General features: G+C 37.0%; 1 protein-coding gene across 2 annotated transcripts in view; it reads left to right on the top strand.

The window, feature by feature from the left end:
* SKAP2 (src kinase associated phosphoprotein 2) overlaps positions 1-18,332 on the top strand; it is a 220,453-nt gene that overhangs the window by 132,690 nt on the left and 69,431 nt on the right. For both annotated transcript variants that reach the window (XM_037836938.1, XM_037836939.1), the window contains 2 exons: positions 11,450-11,527; positions 12,565-12,648. In XM_037836938.1, coding sequence (XP_037692866.1) covers positions 11,450-11,527; positions 12,565-12,648 — 162 coding nt within the window. The remainder of the gene's footprint in view (positions 1-11,449; positions 11,528-12,564; positions 12,649-18,332) is intronic.

Genomic DNA, 18,332 nt, shown 5'->3' with positions numbered 1-18,332 from the left:
GGGAAATAGATGAGAACCTTCAGCTAAACTTTGCAATATGCCAACTGAAAAAGGAGAATGAACCCCATACATTTGTACAGCTTTTTTCAATTCTTTAAGAACTGCAAATGGGACATGCTCATGGAAGTAAGTATAAACTCCATCAGGATAATTAGCATCTCGGCCAGGAGGCACTTCTTCATGAACTGTAACAGGGAAGGCAACAGGACAACATACGGCCTCTAAATCTCCTTGCCGCCTGGCTTCTGCCAGACCCTGCTGTATGCCAGAGAGGCGGGCAGGTTTAACTACCGGGGTACAGCTATGTGCAGTAAGAGGCGGTGGAGGAGGCAGGGGCCATTCCTCCCAGCAAGGCGCAGAAGGAGGTTTGGGGCATTGACAAGAATAAAAAACTTGAGATTTTACTGGATCTTTTTTACCCTTATCATTATCAGAAAGAGGATTGGGACCAGTATTGTCATCAGACTCATATTCTTCCTCGTCATCATCAGTTTTTAAAGTCTCAAGAACAGACTTAATTAAAGACCATGTAGACCAAATAGTAATAGGTAAATTAACTCCTTGCATATGTTTTTGTTTCAATTCCTTACCTACCCGCTCCCAGTCATACAATTCAAGGGAGCCAAGGGTAGGGAACCAAGAGCAGTATTTTTCAATAACCTGTAGCAATTCTAAGATTTGTGACTCCCCCACCTTGACACCGCTGGCCCGCAGCAGCTGCTGTAAGAGGGAAATATAGGAAACATATTTATTGTGTCCTTCAACATTACCCATTACCCTGCTTATAATGCTCGGGGTCGTTCTACAAGGAACGCATACAAAAGACGGCTGTTACCTCCACCCGAGTTCCAGCGCCGCTGTACCTCAGTCGTTCAAGCGATTCTTCTGTCAGGAACCAGGTCCGGTTCTTCGAGCCCCATGTTGGGCGCCACTTGTTGCTGACAGGGCGGCACAGGAATGAGACACAGATGCAGTTAAGAATTAAGGGAGCAGGGGGCCCACTGCATCTCATGCTAAGCAATAATGCACCTTTGCTCCAGTTATTTATTTCAGAAGATCAGGGAGTATATGCTAAATGTCCTCAGGCTCGGGAGAGCCCACCAGATACCTGTGTTTACATCCTGTTGTATATCAGAAGGAACAGTCTAGGTGTAGGACAATGGTAAATGTTGTCATCATAGTCATAAGACACATATCTTTACAGGGCGGGCCCGCACGGCGTTCCATGCAGGCCTGAGGCTTAGCGTTCTAAGCCACCACCCTAGATATGCCTCAGGCAACATGGAAGACTCAATTTCCCACACTTCCCATCCCTCCAGAGAGGTCCTCCGACTCTCCAAGGTCAGTCATCACTAAAAGCCTCTGTCTGCTTGTTGGGAATTCATAGCTTGTATTGAGTAGTCCACGTTTGTTAATTAAAACCCCAGTTGGAGCTCAGCTGAGCTATATTCACTTGCTTGGAGAGTGCTGCTCTCTAGCACTGCGAGGCTTTGCAGTTTGGGCCATGGGGGAAGGGGGCTCCCGGCTTGAATCCACAGTTTTTACTTACAGATTTTATGCTGTGATCTCGGGCATTCCTCCCAATTCCAGTTATGTATGATGAGTGGATGGTTGTGTTTGTTCCCCTGCAGTTATTCCAGATTATTTACTAGTTGTTCTTGGATGTTTATTAGTTGTTCCAGGGAGACCGACTATCTTCCACTCCTCTCTAGCTGCCATCTTCTTCCACCCCCCCCCCACACAGTTTGTTTCAAGGCACATTCTATAATTCTTGAGTTATCTTTTAAAGGCAGTGGTCTTGTGAATAATATACCAACCTAAGAAATTTGGATTCCACTACTGCCTTTTTCCCACTGATGCTTATTTTTTTTTTTTTCCTGTTTGCTTTTTTTTTTTTTAATTCAGTTTTATTGAAATATATTCATAAACCATACAGTCATCCATTGTATACAATCAACTGTTCACAGTATGATCATATAGTTATGCGTTCATCACCACAATCTATTTCTGAACATTTTCCTTACATCAGAAAGAATCAGAATAAGAATAAAAAATAAAAGTGAAAAGAGAATACCCAAACCATCCCCCATCCCACCCTATTTGTCATTTAGTTTTTACTCCCATTTTTCTACTGATTTTTTTTCAATTTTTTAACTTTGTTTATCAAAAAATTAAAAACAAACAGGCAAACAACAACCAAAAAACCCCCACAACATTTCAAACAAAGCAATGGGTTAAGGAAAACAAATAACCTAAAATAACTACTTTGCTTCCAATATGTTCCTACCATACCCCAAGAAAATTAATAAACCATGTCCAAACAGAGGAGTAAGAAAAACAAATAATCTAAAATAACTACATTGCTTCCAACATGTTCCTACCATACCCCAAGAAAATTAACAACCCCTAAGAAAACAAAGGAATAAGAGAAAAAAAAAACCTAAAATAACTCTATTGCTTCCAACATGATCTTACTATATCCAAGAAAGTTTACAAACCATAATCATTCCTGAGCATTCCCATAACCTTGAGATTACCCTCCATAGTTTATCTGTTCTTATTAGATTATCATTCCCCCTCCACTAATTGGTATCTCTAGGTCCCCTACATTCTACAGTATAAAACATTGTACATTTTTCACAGAATTCACATTAGTGGTAACATACAATATCTCTCTTTTTGTGCCTGGCTTATTCTGCTCAGCATTATGTCTTTTTTTTTTTTTTTTTTTTTTTTGTATCTTCATTTTATTGAGATATATTCATATACCACGCAGTCATACAAAACAAATCGTACTTTCGATTGTTCACAGTACCATTACATAGTTGTACATTCATCACCCAAATCAATCCCTGACACCTTCATTAGCACACACACAAGAATAACAAGAATAATAATTAGAGTGAAAAAGAGCAATTGAAGTAAAAAAGAACACTGGGTACCTTTGTCTGTTTGTTTCCTTCCCCTATTTTTCTACTCATCCATCCATAAACTAGACAAAGTGGAGTGTGGTCCTTATGGCTTTCCCAATCCCCTTGTCACCCCTCATAAGCTACATTTTTATACAACTGTCTTCGAGATTCATGGGTTCTGGGTTGTAGTTTGATAGTTTCAGGTATCCACCACCAGCTACCCCAATTCTTTAGAACCTAAAAAGGGTTGTCTAAAGTGTGCGTAAGAGTGTCCACCAGAGTGACCTCTCGGCTCCTTTCGGATTCTCTCTGCCACTGAAGCTTCTTTCATTTCCTTTCACATCCCCCTTTTGGTCAAGAAGATGTTCTCCGTCCCACGATGCCAGGTCTACATTCCTCTCCGGGAGTCATATTCCACGTTGCCAGGGAGATTCACTCCCCTGGGTGTCTGATCCCACGTAGGGGGGAGGGCAGTGATTTCACCTTTCAAGTTGGCTTAGCTAGAGAGACAGGGCCACATCTGAGCAACAGAGGCATTCGGGAGGAGGCTCTTAGGCACAACCATAGGGAGGCCTAGCCTCTCCTTTACAGCAACCGTCTTCCCAAGGGTAAAACCTGTGGTAGAGGGCCCAACCCATCAAACCACCAGTCCCCTATGTCTGTGGTCATGTTAGCAACCATGGAGGTGGGGTAGGCGAATACCCCTGCATTCTCCACAGGCTCCTCAAGGGAGCACTACATCTTTTTTTTTCCTTGTTTTTTTTTTTTTTTTAACTTTCCCTTCTTTTTTAAATCAACTGTATGAAAAAAAAGTTAAAAAGAAAACAAACATACAATAAAAGAACATTTCAAAGAGACCATAACAAGGGAGTAAGTAAAAGACAACTAACCTAAGATAACTGCTTAACTTCCAACATGTTCCTACTTAACCCCAAGAAAGTTACCTAATATAGCAACATTTCTGTGAACTTGCTCCTACTATATCCATCAGAAATTAACAGACCATAGTCATTCCTGGGCATCCCCAGAACGTTAAATAGCTTATCTGTTCTTGGATTATTGTTCCCCCTTCCTTAATTGCTCTCTATTGCTAGTTCCCCTACATTCTACATTATAAGCCATTTGTTTTACATTTTTCAAAGTTCACATTAGTGGTAGCATATAATATTTCTCTTTTTGTGCCTGGCTTATTTCGCTTAGCATTATGTCCTCAAGGTTCATCCATGTTGTCATATGTTTCACGAGATCGTTCCTTCTTACTGCCGCGTAGTATTCCATCGTGTGTATATACCACATTTTATTTATCCACTCATCTGTTGAAGGACATTTGGGTTGTTTCCATCTTTTGGCAATTGAATAATGCTGCTATGAACATTGGCGTGCAGATATCTGTTCTTGTCACTGCTTTCCGATCTTCCGGGTATATACCGAGAAGTGCAGTCGCTGGATCGAATGGTAACTCTATATCTAGTTTTCTAAGGAACTGCCAGACTGACTTCCAGAGTGGCTGAACCATTATACAGTCCCACCAACAGTGAATAAGAGTTCCAATTTCTCCACATCCCCTCCAGCATTTGTAGTTTCCTGTTTGTTTAATGGCAGCCATTCTAACCGGTGTTAGATGGTATCTCATTGTGGTCTTAATTTGCATCTCTCTAATAGCTAGTGAAGCTGAACATTTTTTCATGTGTTTCTTGGCCATTTGTATTTCCTCTTCAGAGAACTGTCTTTTCATATCTTTTGCCCATTTTATAATTGGGCCAACTGTACTATTGTCATTGAGTTGTAGGATTTCTTTATATATGCAAGATATCAGTCTTTTGTCAGATACATGGTTTCCAAAAATTTTTTCCCATTGAGTTGGCTGCCTCTTTACCTTTTTGAGAAATTCCTTTGAGGTGCAGAAACTTCTAAGCTTGAGGAGTTCCCATTTATCTATTTTCTCTTTTGTTGCTTGTGCTTTGGGTGTAAAGTCTAGGAAGTGGCCGCCTAATACAAGGTCTTGAAGATGTTTTCCTACATTATCTTCTAGGAGTTTTATGGTACTTTCTTTTATATTGAGATCTTTGGTCCATTTTGAGTTAATTTTTGTGTAGGGGGTGAGGTAGGGGTTCTCTTTCATTCTTTTGGATATGGATATCCAACTCTCCCAGCCCCATTTGTTGAAAAGACCATTATGACTCAGTTCAGTGACTTTGGGGGCCTTATCAAAGATCAGTCGGACATAGATCTGAGGGTCTGTCTCCGAATTCTCAATTCGATTCCATTGATCTATATGTCTATCTTTGTGCCAGTACCATGCTGTTTTGGCAACTGTGGCTTTATAATAAGCTTCAAAGTCAGGGAGTGTAAGTCCTCCCACTTCGTTTTTCTTTTTTAGAGTGTCTTTAGCAATTCGAGGCATCTTCCCTTTCCAAATAAATTTGATAACTAGCTTTTCCAAGTCTGCAAAGTAGGTTGTTGGAATTTTGATTGGGATTGCATTGAATCTGTAGATGAGTTTGGGTAGAATTGACATCTTAATGACATTTAGTCTTCCTATCCATGAACATGGAATATTTTTCCATCTTTTAAGGTCCCCTTCTATTTCTTTTAGTAGAGTTATGTAGTTTTCTTTGTATAGGTCTTTTACATCTTTGGTTAAGTTTATTCCTAGGTACTTGATTTTTTTAGTTGCTATTGAAAATGGTATCTTTTTCTTGAGTGTCTCTTCAGTTTGTTCATTTCTAGCATATAGAAACATGACTGACTTATGTGCATTAACCTTGTATCCCGCTACTTTGCTAAATTTGTTTATTAGCTCTAGTAGCTGTATCGTCGATTTCTCAGGGTTTTCTAGATATAAGATCATATCATCTGCAAACAATGACAGTTTTACTTCTTCTTTTCCAATTTGGATGCCTTTTATTTCTTTGTCTTGCCGGATTGCCCTGGCTAGGACTTCCAGCACAATGTTGAATAACAGTGGTGATAGCGGGCATCCTTGTCTTGTTCCTGATCTTAGAGGGAAGGCTTTCAGTCTCTCACCATTGAGTACTATGCTGGCTGTGGTTTTTTCATATATGCTCTTTATCATGTTGAGGAAGTTTCCTTCAATTCCTACCTTTTGAAGTGTTTTTATCAAAAAGGGATGTTGGATTTTGTCAAATGCTTTTTCAGCATCTATTGAGATGATCAATTGATTTTTCCCTTTTGACTTGTTAATGTGTTGTAATACATTGATTGATTTTCTTATGTTGAACCATCCTTGCATGCCTGGAATAAACCCCACTTGGTCATGGTGTATGATTTTTTTAATGTGTCTTTGGATTCTATTTGCAAGTATTTTGTTGAGGATTTTTGCATCTATATTCATTAGGGAGATTGGCCGGTAGTTTTCCTTTTTTGTAACATCTTTGCCTGGTTTTGGTATTAGATTATGTTAGCTTCATAAAATGAGTTAGGTAGTGTTCCATTTTCTTCAATGTTTTGAAAGAGTTTGAGTAAGATTGGTGTCAGTTCTTTCTGGAAAGTTTGGTAGAATTCCCCTGTGAAGCCATCTGGCCCTGGGCATTTATTTGTGGGAAGATTTTTGATGACTGATTGGATCTCTTTGCTTGTGATGGGTTGGTTGAGGTCTTCTATTTCTTCTCTGGTCAGTCTAGGTTGTTCATATGTTTCCAGGAAATTGTCCATTTCCTCTACATTATCCAGTTTGTTGCCATACAGTTGTTCATAATATCCTCTTATAATTTTTTTAATTTCTTCAGGATCTGCAGTTATGTCACCTTTTTCATTCATTATTTTGTTTATATGGGTCTTCTCTCTTTTTGATTTTGTCAGTCTAGCTAGGGGCTTGTCAATCTTGTTGATCTTCACAAAGAACCAACTTTTGGTGATATTTATCCTCTCTATTGTTTTTTTGTTCTCTATGTCATTTATTTCTGCTTTAATCCTTGTTATTTCTTTTCTTCTACTTGGTTTAGGATTGGTTTGCTGTTCATTTTCTACCTTCTTCAGTTGATCCATTAGTTCTTTGATTTTGGCTCTTTCTTCCTTTTTAATATATGCGTTTAGTGCTATAAATTTCCCCCTCAGCACTGCTTTTGCTGCATCCCGTAGGTTTTGGTATGTTGTGTTCTCATTTTCATTCGTCTCTATATATTTAGCAATTTCTCTTGCTATTTCTTCTTTAACCCACTGATTGTTTAGGAGTGTGTTGTTTAACCTCCAGGTATTTGTGAATTTTCTAAGTCTCTGATGGTTATTGACTTCTAATTGTATTCCTTGTGGTCAGAGAATGTGCTTTGAATAATTTCAATCTTTTTAAATTTATTGAGGCTTGTTTTATGTCCCAGCATATGATCTATTCTGGAGAAAGTTCCGTGAGCACTAGAAAAGTATGTGTATCCTGGTGATTTGGGATGTAATGTCCTGTATATGTCTGTTAAATCTAAATCATTTATCAGATTGTTTAGGTTTTCAATTTCCTTATTGGTCTTCTGTCTGGTTGATCTATCTATAGGAGAGAGTGATGTGTTGAAGTCTCCCACAATTATTGTGGAAACATCAATTGCTTCCTTTAGTTTTGCCAGTGTTTCTCTCATGTATTTTGTGGCACCTTAATTGGGTGCATAGACATTTACGATTGTTATTTCTTCTTGCTGAATTGCCCCTTTTATTAGTATGTAGTGGCCTTCTTTGTCTCTCAAAACACCCCTGCATTTGAAGTCTATTTTATCTGAGATTAATATTGCTACACCTGCTTTCTTTTGGCTGTAGCTTGCATGAAATATTTTTTTCCATCCTTTCACTTTCAGTTTCTTTGTGTCCCTGTGTCTAAGATGAGTCTCTTGTATGCAACATATTGATGGTTCATTTTTTTTGATCCATTCTGCGAATCTTTATTTTTTAATTGGGGAGTTTAATCCATTTACATTTAACGTTATAACCATGAAGGCATTTCTTGAATCAGCCATCTTATCCTTTGGTTTATGTTTGTCATATTTCTCCCCTCTGTCTATTAATATCCTTCATTGTACCCATACCGAGTCTCTTTAGTACTGAACCTTTCTCCAAGTCTCTCTGTCCTGTCTTTGTTTCTCTGTCTGTAGAGCTCCCTTTAGTATCTCCAGTAGGGCAGGTCTCTTGTTAGCAAATTCTCTCAGCATTTGTTTGTCTGTGAAAAATTTAAGCTCTCCCTCAAATTTGAAGGAGAGCTTTGCTGGATAAAGTATTCTTGGCTGGAAATTTTTCTCACTCAGAATTTTAAATATATCGTGCCACTGCCTTCTAGCCTCCATGGTGGCTGCTGAGTAGTCACTACTTAGTCTTATGCTGTTTCCTTTGTATGTGGTGAATTGCTTTTCTCTTGCTGCTTTCAGAACTTGCTCCTTCTCTTCTGTGTTTGACAGTGTGATCAGTATATGTCTCGGAGTGGGTTTATTTGGATTTATTCTATTTGGGGTTCGCTGAGCATTTATGATTTGTGTATTTATGTTGTTTAGAAGATTTGGGAAGTTTTCCCCAACAATTTCTTTGAATACTCTTCCTAGACCTTTACCCTTTTCTTCCCCTTCTGGGACACCAATGAGTCTTATATTTGGACGTTTCATATTATCTATCATATCCCTGAGGTCCATTTCGATTTTTTCAATTTTTTTCCCCATTCTTTCTTTTACGCTTTCATTTTCCATTCTGTCATCTTCGAGGTCACTGATTCGTTGTTCAACTTCCTCTAGTCTTGTACTATGAGTGTCCAGAATCTTTTTAATTTGGTCAATAGTTTCTTTAATTTCCATAAGATCATCCATTTTTTTATTTAGTCTTGCAATGTCTTCTTTATGCTCTTCTAGGGTCTTCTTGATTTCCTTTGTCTCCCGTACTATGGTCTCATTGTTCATCTTTAGTTCTTTGAGTAGCTGCTCTAGGTGCTGTGTCTCTTCTGGTCTTTTGATTTCGGTGCTTGGGCTTGGGTTATCCATATCGTCTGGTTTTTTCATATGCTTTATAATTTTCTGTTGTTTTTGGCCTCGTGGCATTTGCTGAACTTGATAGGGTTCTTTTAGGATTTGTAGACCAATTGAAGTCCTTATCTCTAATTTATCAGATCTACAGCTTCGTGGAGTACACTTTCTCTAACTAACCAGCAGGTGGCGTCCACGAGCCACCTGTTCTCCACAAGCCAGTTCTCCCCTGCGTAGCCTTTTTGGTGAGTGGGGTAGTGAGTCTTGTGGGGTCCAATTGGTGTACCAAGCTTGCGTGTGTAGTTGGTGTTGCCTGCCCTGTATATGGGGCGTGTTTCTGGGCAGTCAGGGAGGGGGGGGTGGCTCTAACAATCAAATCTCCTTGGTGATCCTAGAGTTTTAAAGCTGCTGCAATAGTCTAATCCTTCAGTTCAGTCCTGCCACAGTTTTTCTCTGCCACTGAGCCACAAGTCCTTGGTATTGGCGTATGGCTCCTGAGACTTGCAAGTGGGCCCCTCTTCCAGGCCGTGCACCCCGGGTCCTCTGTTGAGGGATGACTGTGCTATGTCACAGGTGAGTGCCGTCCCCCCAGGGCAGTTCTGGGCTGCTGGGCTGTGTAGGGAGGCTCCCAGCCTGCTGAAATGATGGCTGAATGGGGCTTTGTTAATTCACACTGCTCTACCTTCCCAACTCTGGGACAGTCAGCTGAGGTTGCAGGGAAGGCTAATGTCCACGCCCAGTTTTGTGGTGTGTGCCTGTTATTTGAAGCACTTCCGTCACACTGGGTTGTCTGGGGCAGTTCTGGGCTATGGGGCTGGCGATGGGCAGGAGTGTTTCCTGTCTACCAGGATGATGGTTGTGAGCGGACACCCCCCTTTTCTTGGGAAGTTGTGGTGTTTAGTGAATTTTCTTAGCCACTGGATTATTGCGTTTTGTCTCAGAGCTCTCCTAGTTCTGCTCTTGACTTGACCTGCCCAAATAGCAAGTCTTTGAAGCTTTCTGTATTGGTCTTCTTAGAGTAATTGTTTTAGAAAAAGAAAAAAGGATTAAAAAAAAACAAAAAAAACAAAAAAAAAAGAAACAAACAAACAAAAAAAACGGGCCCTCTTCAGAGATCTAATGGGTTATTGAAATGCTAAGAGACAAAGCAACCAGGGCCATTAAGGAAAGGTCCACAGGGCAGAGAGATCAGCTTTTCTTCAGGATTTGCATATGTGCCTCAGGGCCCTTCCCCTTTCTATGTTCACCAGAACTCCAAAAATCCTCAGCTTTTATTTTGGAGTTTTTCGTGTTGTTTTTTTTCTATGCCTGTCTCCTCTCTGCTGGGCTGGCTGCTCTCAGATTCTCTGGTGTCTGGTCTCAGTCTATCTATGGTTGGAGTTTGAATCAGTAGAATGAGTTTCCGATGAGGGTTGCCACTGCAGTTCTCCCTTCTCCTTCCCGGAGCTGACAGCCCCTCCTCCCCCGGGACTGAGCCTGGCAGGGAGGGGCGCGGGTCCCCTGGCCGCAAAAACTTACAGATTTTGCTGATCTCATCAGTTCCACGTTTTCATGAGTGTTGTATGAAGTATGCCCAAAGTCAGATTGCTCTGTGGTGTCCAGTCCACGCAGTTCCTGGCTTTCTACCTACTTTCCTGGAGGAGTAACTAAAACATACAGCTCACCAGTCTGCCATCTTGCCCAGATCCCCTGAGTCGTTTTAAATGTTGATATACTATCGATCTTTGTAAATATAGTGGTATGAGGTCCAAATAATATGAGATTTGTATTTTTTAGAGGAAAATTACTACTTTTTTGTCTTTCAGCAAACTTTTTTCAGTTTCTACCATCTAAAAATGTTAAGATTTCATGTGTTTTTGGTGCTATGCAAATGAAAGGATTCTTCTTTGAACTTAAAATCTAAAGTGTTTTAAAGGGGTTTACAATTTTATAAACTTTTGTTTTTTGAATTCACATGACTAAACCAATCTTGGATATTGGACAAATGGCAATAAAGGTTTAGAAAACTGAAATTTTAGTTTTAAAAAGTTGCATTTTCTTCCTTAGGAAGTGAAATAAAAGATTTTATATTAGAAACATGAATTTAGAATTCAGAATAAGTATTGCTTGTGACATCAAATTTTTTTGTGATTTATTAGATGGAAATTTAATTAATATTTTTCTTAAAGCAAAAGACAGGTTTTGATGTTAATCCAATGTAAATATAAAGAAGCTTATATGATTTATTTGAAATTCTTAACTTTTCTTTCAGGGATTTGTTGCATTTGTTTATAATAGTTTTTTTAGTTCTTTCCTTACAGAATGTAGATTGAAAAGTATTGCCCTTGAGAGATTACCCAGTTACATAATATTACTATATTTGGGTATCATAATATGCTAAGGTAAAGGAATACGTAATGTTTTTTGGCTCTTGAGATTTACAGAAGGAGGAGAGGGACTTAATCCATGGAATGGATCTGAAACAAAATTAATAGACTTGGATTTAAACAATTTTTGTAATTAAAAGTATACCGAATTTAATGAGATCTGGCATTTAGTTTTCCTCAAATGTATTACCCACTGCTTTTTTTTTTCCTTCCCTTTTTCCTATAGGAAACCAGTTTCCTCCAATTGCAGCACAGGATCTTCCTTTTGTTTTAAAAGCTGGCTACCTGGAAAAACGCAGAAAAGGTAAACTGTAAGACTCTAACAAAAAATCTGAAGGTGGTTTATCCTTAGATAAAACATGTTTGCAGTATACATGTGGAGTCAGTATTTTCTAAGTGATTGAAGAGTTTTAAGACTACAAGAAAATATGGATGGCATTATCCAAACTACAACATACAGCTTTTAGCTTTAAATAATTTTTAGTAACAAAACCTTTGGTCAGGTTTTCAGTTGTCAACTTCTGTTATTTGTAAATGATTCAGGAGCTGTTTCCTGTTTCTTGCAGGAAAGCTGTGGGCCATGACTGTATTCTCAAGAATGGGATTTCTCACCATTACCCACCCATATCAGCAGCAGGTTATCCTGCACCTGACCTGGCATACACTATGTCTGCCATGATTCAGCTCAAGCCTGGCATATTGTCTGCGATTTTCTAGTATTCATTTCACTGTTTCTCTCCATTGGCTATGATAATTGGGAGTTGACCATATGGTCTCATTCTTTCAACACCAATATATAATGGAAATGAAATATGGAGCTGGTGTTATGATATGGGAAATGAAAAGTAGAATCTTTTCATTACTATTCTGCCTGCCTCTCAGGTAGTCCCTTTGGACCCTTCTATTTATATTCCAATTTGCTTTTTCTTAGCATTCCTAGCTGAATTTTAAAACTGAGATGATGGAAATAATCTAGGTCAATTCCCTTTCCCTTTTATAACAGAGGAGAAAATGAGACCCAGATAAATTATTTTTCTCAAAATTGTATAGTCAAATACCTGTTTTGACTGTCCCTGTCAGGAAAGTTTGTTAGCCATACCAATTGATCTCTTAAGTGTGGCAGCCCTGCTTTAATTTATTCCTTTTAGCCCTCTCTCTCTATTTTTTTTTTTTTTTTTTTTTGTCTTTTGGAATAGAAGATACAAATAAATTAATCCTAGAATTTTAGAGCAAAAGAAACTTAGAGATCATATTAGCTAAAATTTTCTTATACATATAAGGAAATGGTGTTACATTTATGTAATGTATGTTATCTAAACTGTTTTTCCCTCTTTATTGTAGATCACAGCTTTCTGGGATTTGAATGGCAGAAACGGTGGTGTGCTCTCAGTAAAACAGTATTCTATTATTATGGAAGTGATAAAGGTAGTGTTATATGAACTTCTGTTGCATGATGATTTTTCCTTTTTTTTTTTGCATGAGAGTTTTGGTTTTTGTTTGTTTTTTTCTACTTTATCCTTTTCTTTCTTGCTTGCTTGCTTGCTTTCCTGCTTTCCTTCCTCCCTCCCTCTTTCTTCTTTCTTTTTTACAGTGTATACTCTAAACTGAAGACAAACGGAAAAAGAATAATTGAGAATTTTGATAATTATAGTTTAAGACTAATTTGTAATTCTATTTCATTATTTGATGAATGTTCTGAATTCCAGAATTTCCTAAAAGTTAACACAGTTTGTGTTTTATTGAATTAGGAAAGAAAGTAAGATCATTTTTATCTGTATAGCCTTTCTCCTTAGGAAATATTTATCATCCAGGCTAGAGTTATAAAATCAGGGCAAGTTAAGACCGTAAGGTTGTGAGAGTTTTGAAGGGAAGACAAGATATTTTTTTCCTTAAATATTTTTAAAGAAAAATTTATGTAAAACTAAATATATGCAACACCTTTCTTAGTTCCCTTTACAGATTTAAATGACAGCAACAAACATGCATTTAAGAGTTTACTATATGCTGGGCACTGGTTTCAGCACTTTAGCTATATCTTAACTCACACAACCCTATGAGGTAGGTACTATTATTAGCTCTAATTATTCTCCTGTTAGGAAAATATGCAGAGGTTAAGTATAAGTAACTTGAACAAGGCCACAGAACTATAAATGATTGATCTGGGATTTGAACTAGGCAGTATGGTTAGAGCCATATTAATTTAGAAACAAAAAGTTACATTTTTTAACTTAATTTGCTTATTAATGAATCTGCATGGTTCACATAAATTTAAATTTATTATTAGGACAAATAAAGCCACAAAATATTAAAATTTACAGAATATAAGCTTTCTTAGTTTTACCTTTTTCTAGGGAAAGCAGATCAAAAGGAGAATTATTTTAAATAAAGATCACATAGAAATAAATAATATTCATTTCCAGAAAAGGCACTTTAAGGAGAAAAAAGATACAAAGAAAAGCCCAATATCACTGAATACAAGTTTTCCTATGGAATTATTACTTATCAGTATTGGTTAGAAATTTGTTTCCTTTGATATTATTTGCAGTTTTTATTTTTTTTCTTATTATACAAGCCTGCAGATAAGATTATTGTATCTTTGATAAATTTGATATATTTGTATAATGCTAGAAGATTGGTCACATTTTGTGGCTAAGGAAATTTAAAAATTAAGAATTAATTTACTGGCATTTGTCACTAACTTACATGTTCAAATGTGATAATGGCATCAGCAAAGTGTAAACTGTAAACCACTATACACAGGTAGACTTCTTCCTTCTGCTAAGAGTAAATAGGTGATTTTTCAGAAAACTTCAGAGTCCAAGTTCAGTTATGATTATCATAGGTCATTAACACATTTTATTAATATAGAAATATAACTTGGCACAGCATTATGAATTTAGATCAAAGTCTTAAATTTCTACAAAGAAATATCTTCTTTTTTAATCTCCTTTTTGGATCTCTAGGTCATAAGAGCAGCAGAGGGAGGTTTCAAATCCTTGTGACTTTGGTTCAACTAGGTTTCTCATTTGTAATTTCTTTAAGTATGTCAGGGTTCCCTCCACTTCTAGTCCTGAGTGGTGTATACCAACTGACAGAGATCAATAAGAGTTATCTAAAACCTAAGGAATATTTATGTTTGTTTCAAAGACTAATATTCATTAAAGAAATTCTAATTAGATTTTTTGGATGTTAGTTAAATTTCCATTTCTCTTTTTTATTTGATGAGAACTTGTGGTTGTAATATTCTTTGTAATTTGTATTTTGTCTATTTTGTAATCCACTTTTTAAAAATGATCATTCTAGCATTCCTTTTTCATGTTGGTATTTGAAGATCTGGTTTATACTTCCTTAAACTCTTCCCTCTCTGTTACTTTTGAAGCCCCCGTTTCCAGTGAAATTTCAGATCTGTTTTTAGTAGTTCTTTTCTCTTTTGGCTCCTTCCTATGGGTGTCTTGATCAGTTCTTCTCCTTTTAGGGATTTAAAATAAAATCCATGTTTAGACAGTTTTTAATTGCTCACTTTTCATGATCCTGATTTCCTTCCTTTATATCTTTTTCTTTCCAGGAAAACATGTCACGTAAAAATTTTATTTTCTTTTATGAAATCAGATAGCTATTTTGTGCAGCCTTATTTACTATGTGTGTGAACCATTTACCTGAACTTTGGAAAGAGCTATTTAGATATAGGAGAACTATAATTCTCCAGCTAAGCAGGATTTAGATAAATGGATGACAGAGGCACATAAGGAGTTGATATCACTTACTAGGTTAAACTGCACTTTGTTATTGTTTGAGAGATGCATAGTTCACATTTTCTGTCTTATAGTGTGTGCCAAAAAACTTATTGACCCATCAAGAATGGTAATGGCTTAGAAAGAGTAGTTCCAGCCTCTAGGGTAAATAGTGCACTTACATTTATATCTGTAAATATTGTCTGTATTTATTATTCATAGCCATTTGGGGCCTGTGAGTAACAAATATGTACAGTACATATTTTATCACTTTATGAAATCACATCCATCCTCTCATATTCTTCCACTTCCTTTGATTATCATGAGTCTCATTCATCAAACTTCTTAGATCCTAGATGCTCATACTTCCATAAAGGGCATTCATTCACTCACTCAAGCAATCATTCATTTTGTTATTCAATAAACACATATTGGACACTTGGTTGATAGTAGTCGCTAGGGATCCAAAGATGCTCCTGCCTTAGAGGTACTCATGGTTTGGTTTGTGTGGGTATCAGTGAGAGGAAGAGAAGGCTGTATGAGACAGGTAAATTGATAATTTCAGTACAGTATAGTAAGTGATTTGAATGCAGTATCTTTGGTGCATAATGGAAGGATGACCAACTACTTGGGGGAGTTAGGGAAGACTGTCTAGTGGAGAGGACACTTCATTGGGTTTTAGAGAATGAACAGAAGTTTGTCAGGTTAAGAAGGGTAGAACAGTAGAGATACTGAGTTACAAAGACCAGGGGTAGGATCAGGTGGCTGGAACATGGAGTGAGTGATGGGAGGAGAGCATGTAAGGCTATAAAAGTGGATTAGGATCAGATTAGTGAAGATTTTATTGTGAACGTGGCCTTTAAACAGAGGGCTGAATGCCTAGATTAGATTTTTAGTAAGTAATTGTGATTGTATTGTGAAGGTTAAATTGGAATGGGTAGAGACTGGGTTAACAGGACCATTTAGAGGAGAGGCTGAACTAGTTTAGGCAAGAGAGATTAACATAGAGCTGCTAAGAGGCAGAGGGAGGATTTAATGCAGACCTCCCCGGCTCCAAAGCCATACTCTGTGGTTGGTATCTATGCCTCCAACATGCCTATAAATTTAGGGACCTCATCTAAACTCAGGTTTTTTCCTGTTTTGTTTTTCTTTTTCTGTTTCACATCCATATGAACTTTAATCAGCATTATGAACCTAAACTCTCCCCCTTCCCCTTTTTTGAGTTCATATTATCTCTTTTGAATTCCCACTTAAGGGCTTTTGCTGCTCCCCTACTTCTGGTTATGGAATACCCCAGTGCTGTCCAGTATTTAGCAGCTACAACCAGCATTCTCTAATTGGTTCTACCTACTCATTCTAAATATATATCAAAGGTTATTTATTGCATCATGTGGTTGTAATTTTTTATTGTAATACCTTTCGAATTATATAATGTAATTCAGTAGAAAATTGGGCTTACTACAAATAATATAACAAAACTTTTAGGACTTGATAAGGAAATATAATTTTTGACCTCTCTGCTCTCTCACTTCCCCCAAAACTTCACCACTGATGGGGGAAAAAAGAGAAATCTGTTCAGTTTGGATAAAAATTATAATGTATGTTTAGCTGTTGAAATGGCATCTGTTCTCTTTTAATATTATTTTAATTATTGTAAATGTGACAGAGTATGTGCATAATTAGAAGTTCTGTTGTTTTGTATGTTTACTAACAGCCATGAAAAGTTACCCTTTTCTCATGATTCATTTGATATGGGCAAATTCCTGACTTAAAGCATCAGCATTTTATAATCATATCATGATGAAAGATATATACATATATAATGAATGTGGAAATTAATTCTGGTATGTTTAAAATTTATATTGTAGTTTTGTTTCCTTTTAGTACGTGAGGAAGAATAATATCTGTGTTCTTCCTTAAGGAAGAATCGTTAATTTTACTTTTGACAGAAATTACTACAATTTTATGGACTTTTGGGCCTTCAATATGCAAGTTAATGTTAAAGTTTATCACAATAAATGTTAAATGAAGGATATGTCTTTTATTTTCTATTTCTATAGTTAAAATACCATGAGAATGTGGAGAAGTTAAAATGTATATCAGATATAGAGTAGAATTTCATTAACATCCAGAAATATTCAGGTACAAACTAAGTCTCACTAAGGGCTGCATGACTACAGATTGTGTTGAAGGTATATATAGATTGAAGGTAGGTAGATATATTTTTAATCTTTCTGAGCTGTGCTTATAACTATCTGTGTTTTGTAACAGCCATAAAGGCTTACCCTTTTCTCTTGATTCATTTGATATATAGAGATATAGCATTCTCTATACCAGTAGATTTTTTTTGCATGTCTACTAAGTATTACTAATGTAGAGGAGCATAAAATATTGGATCAGAGGAATGGGCCCAGAGTAGCCATAAAACAGTGTGATATGTGGGAGCTGCCTCACTGGAGCAGGGGTAAAGTGAGGGCTGATGAGACTGGAAGGGATGGATCAAGTTTGAAGGTTTTAATTCCATAGTCAGGAATTTTTTCTTTTCTGTCTAAGAAACAGTTGATGTTTCTAAGCATTGAATGTAAGAAGAAGACTTAACAAACTCAGATTGGGTGTTGGAAAGATCATGTTGACAGCTATCAGAAAAAGATTTGGAAGAGGTTAAGACTGGAGGCAAGACTCGTTGTGAAGCCTGAGTTGCTGAGAGTCCAGTATGAGCTAAGGGAGAGGTTGTTTACTGCCTTAAGCATGGAAAGGAGGGAGCCATAGGTTATCCTGGATGTTCTCAGCCACTTTTATGCTGCATCGTTTATTCTGTAGGTATTATAGAAAGTGCTATTATCTCTAAGGACATTAAGATATTCTTCGTGTAATGTTTATCCTAACAGTAGCTATATGTTATGGTAGGCTAACAGACTATATCATACATACTTACCTAATTTCAGTTTTAGAGGAAAACAGAGGAAGGCAGTAGGTTCAGCCAAAAAAAAAAAAAAGCAGAAAATGTAATTCACATTCTACAAAAATGTCTGTAATTTATTTATTCTTCATGCACAGCTACCTCACACTACTATGTTTTTTTAATCAAGTTTTTATCTGTGGTTGAAAATGTGTATATAATACCACTTTATTTTTATATTTGCAATGTACAGTTATTCTGAAGAAAAGAGATTTTGGAAATACCTAAATTTTCCTGCCACTAGATCATAATAGCCAAACTTTTAATTCTAACTAAGGTACTTCCCAGTCAGTTTTCATTTAAAATAGTAATAATTTGATATTTTCTCACACTATAATTCAAAACACCAGAAATATATTTCAAGTGGCTGCATTAGCATTGGCATCTATATTTCTGTGAGCTGTATAAACAAAAGGAAA

This window comes from Choloepus didactylus, chromosome 5 (assembly GCF_015220235.1).
Source record: "Choloepus didactylus isolate mChoDid1 chromosome 5, mChoDid1.pri, whole genome shotgun sequence".
Classification (NCBI taxonomy): Eukaryota; Metazoa; Chordata; class Mammalia; order Pilosa; family Megalonychidae; genus Choloepus; species Choloepus didactylus.
This window is presented reverse-complemented; position numbering and strand designations above follow the sequence as displayed.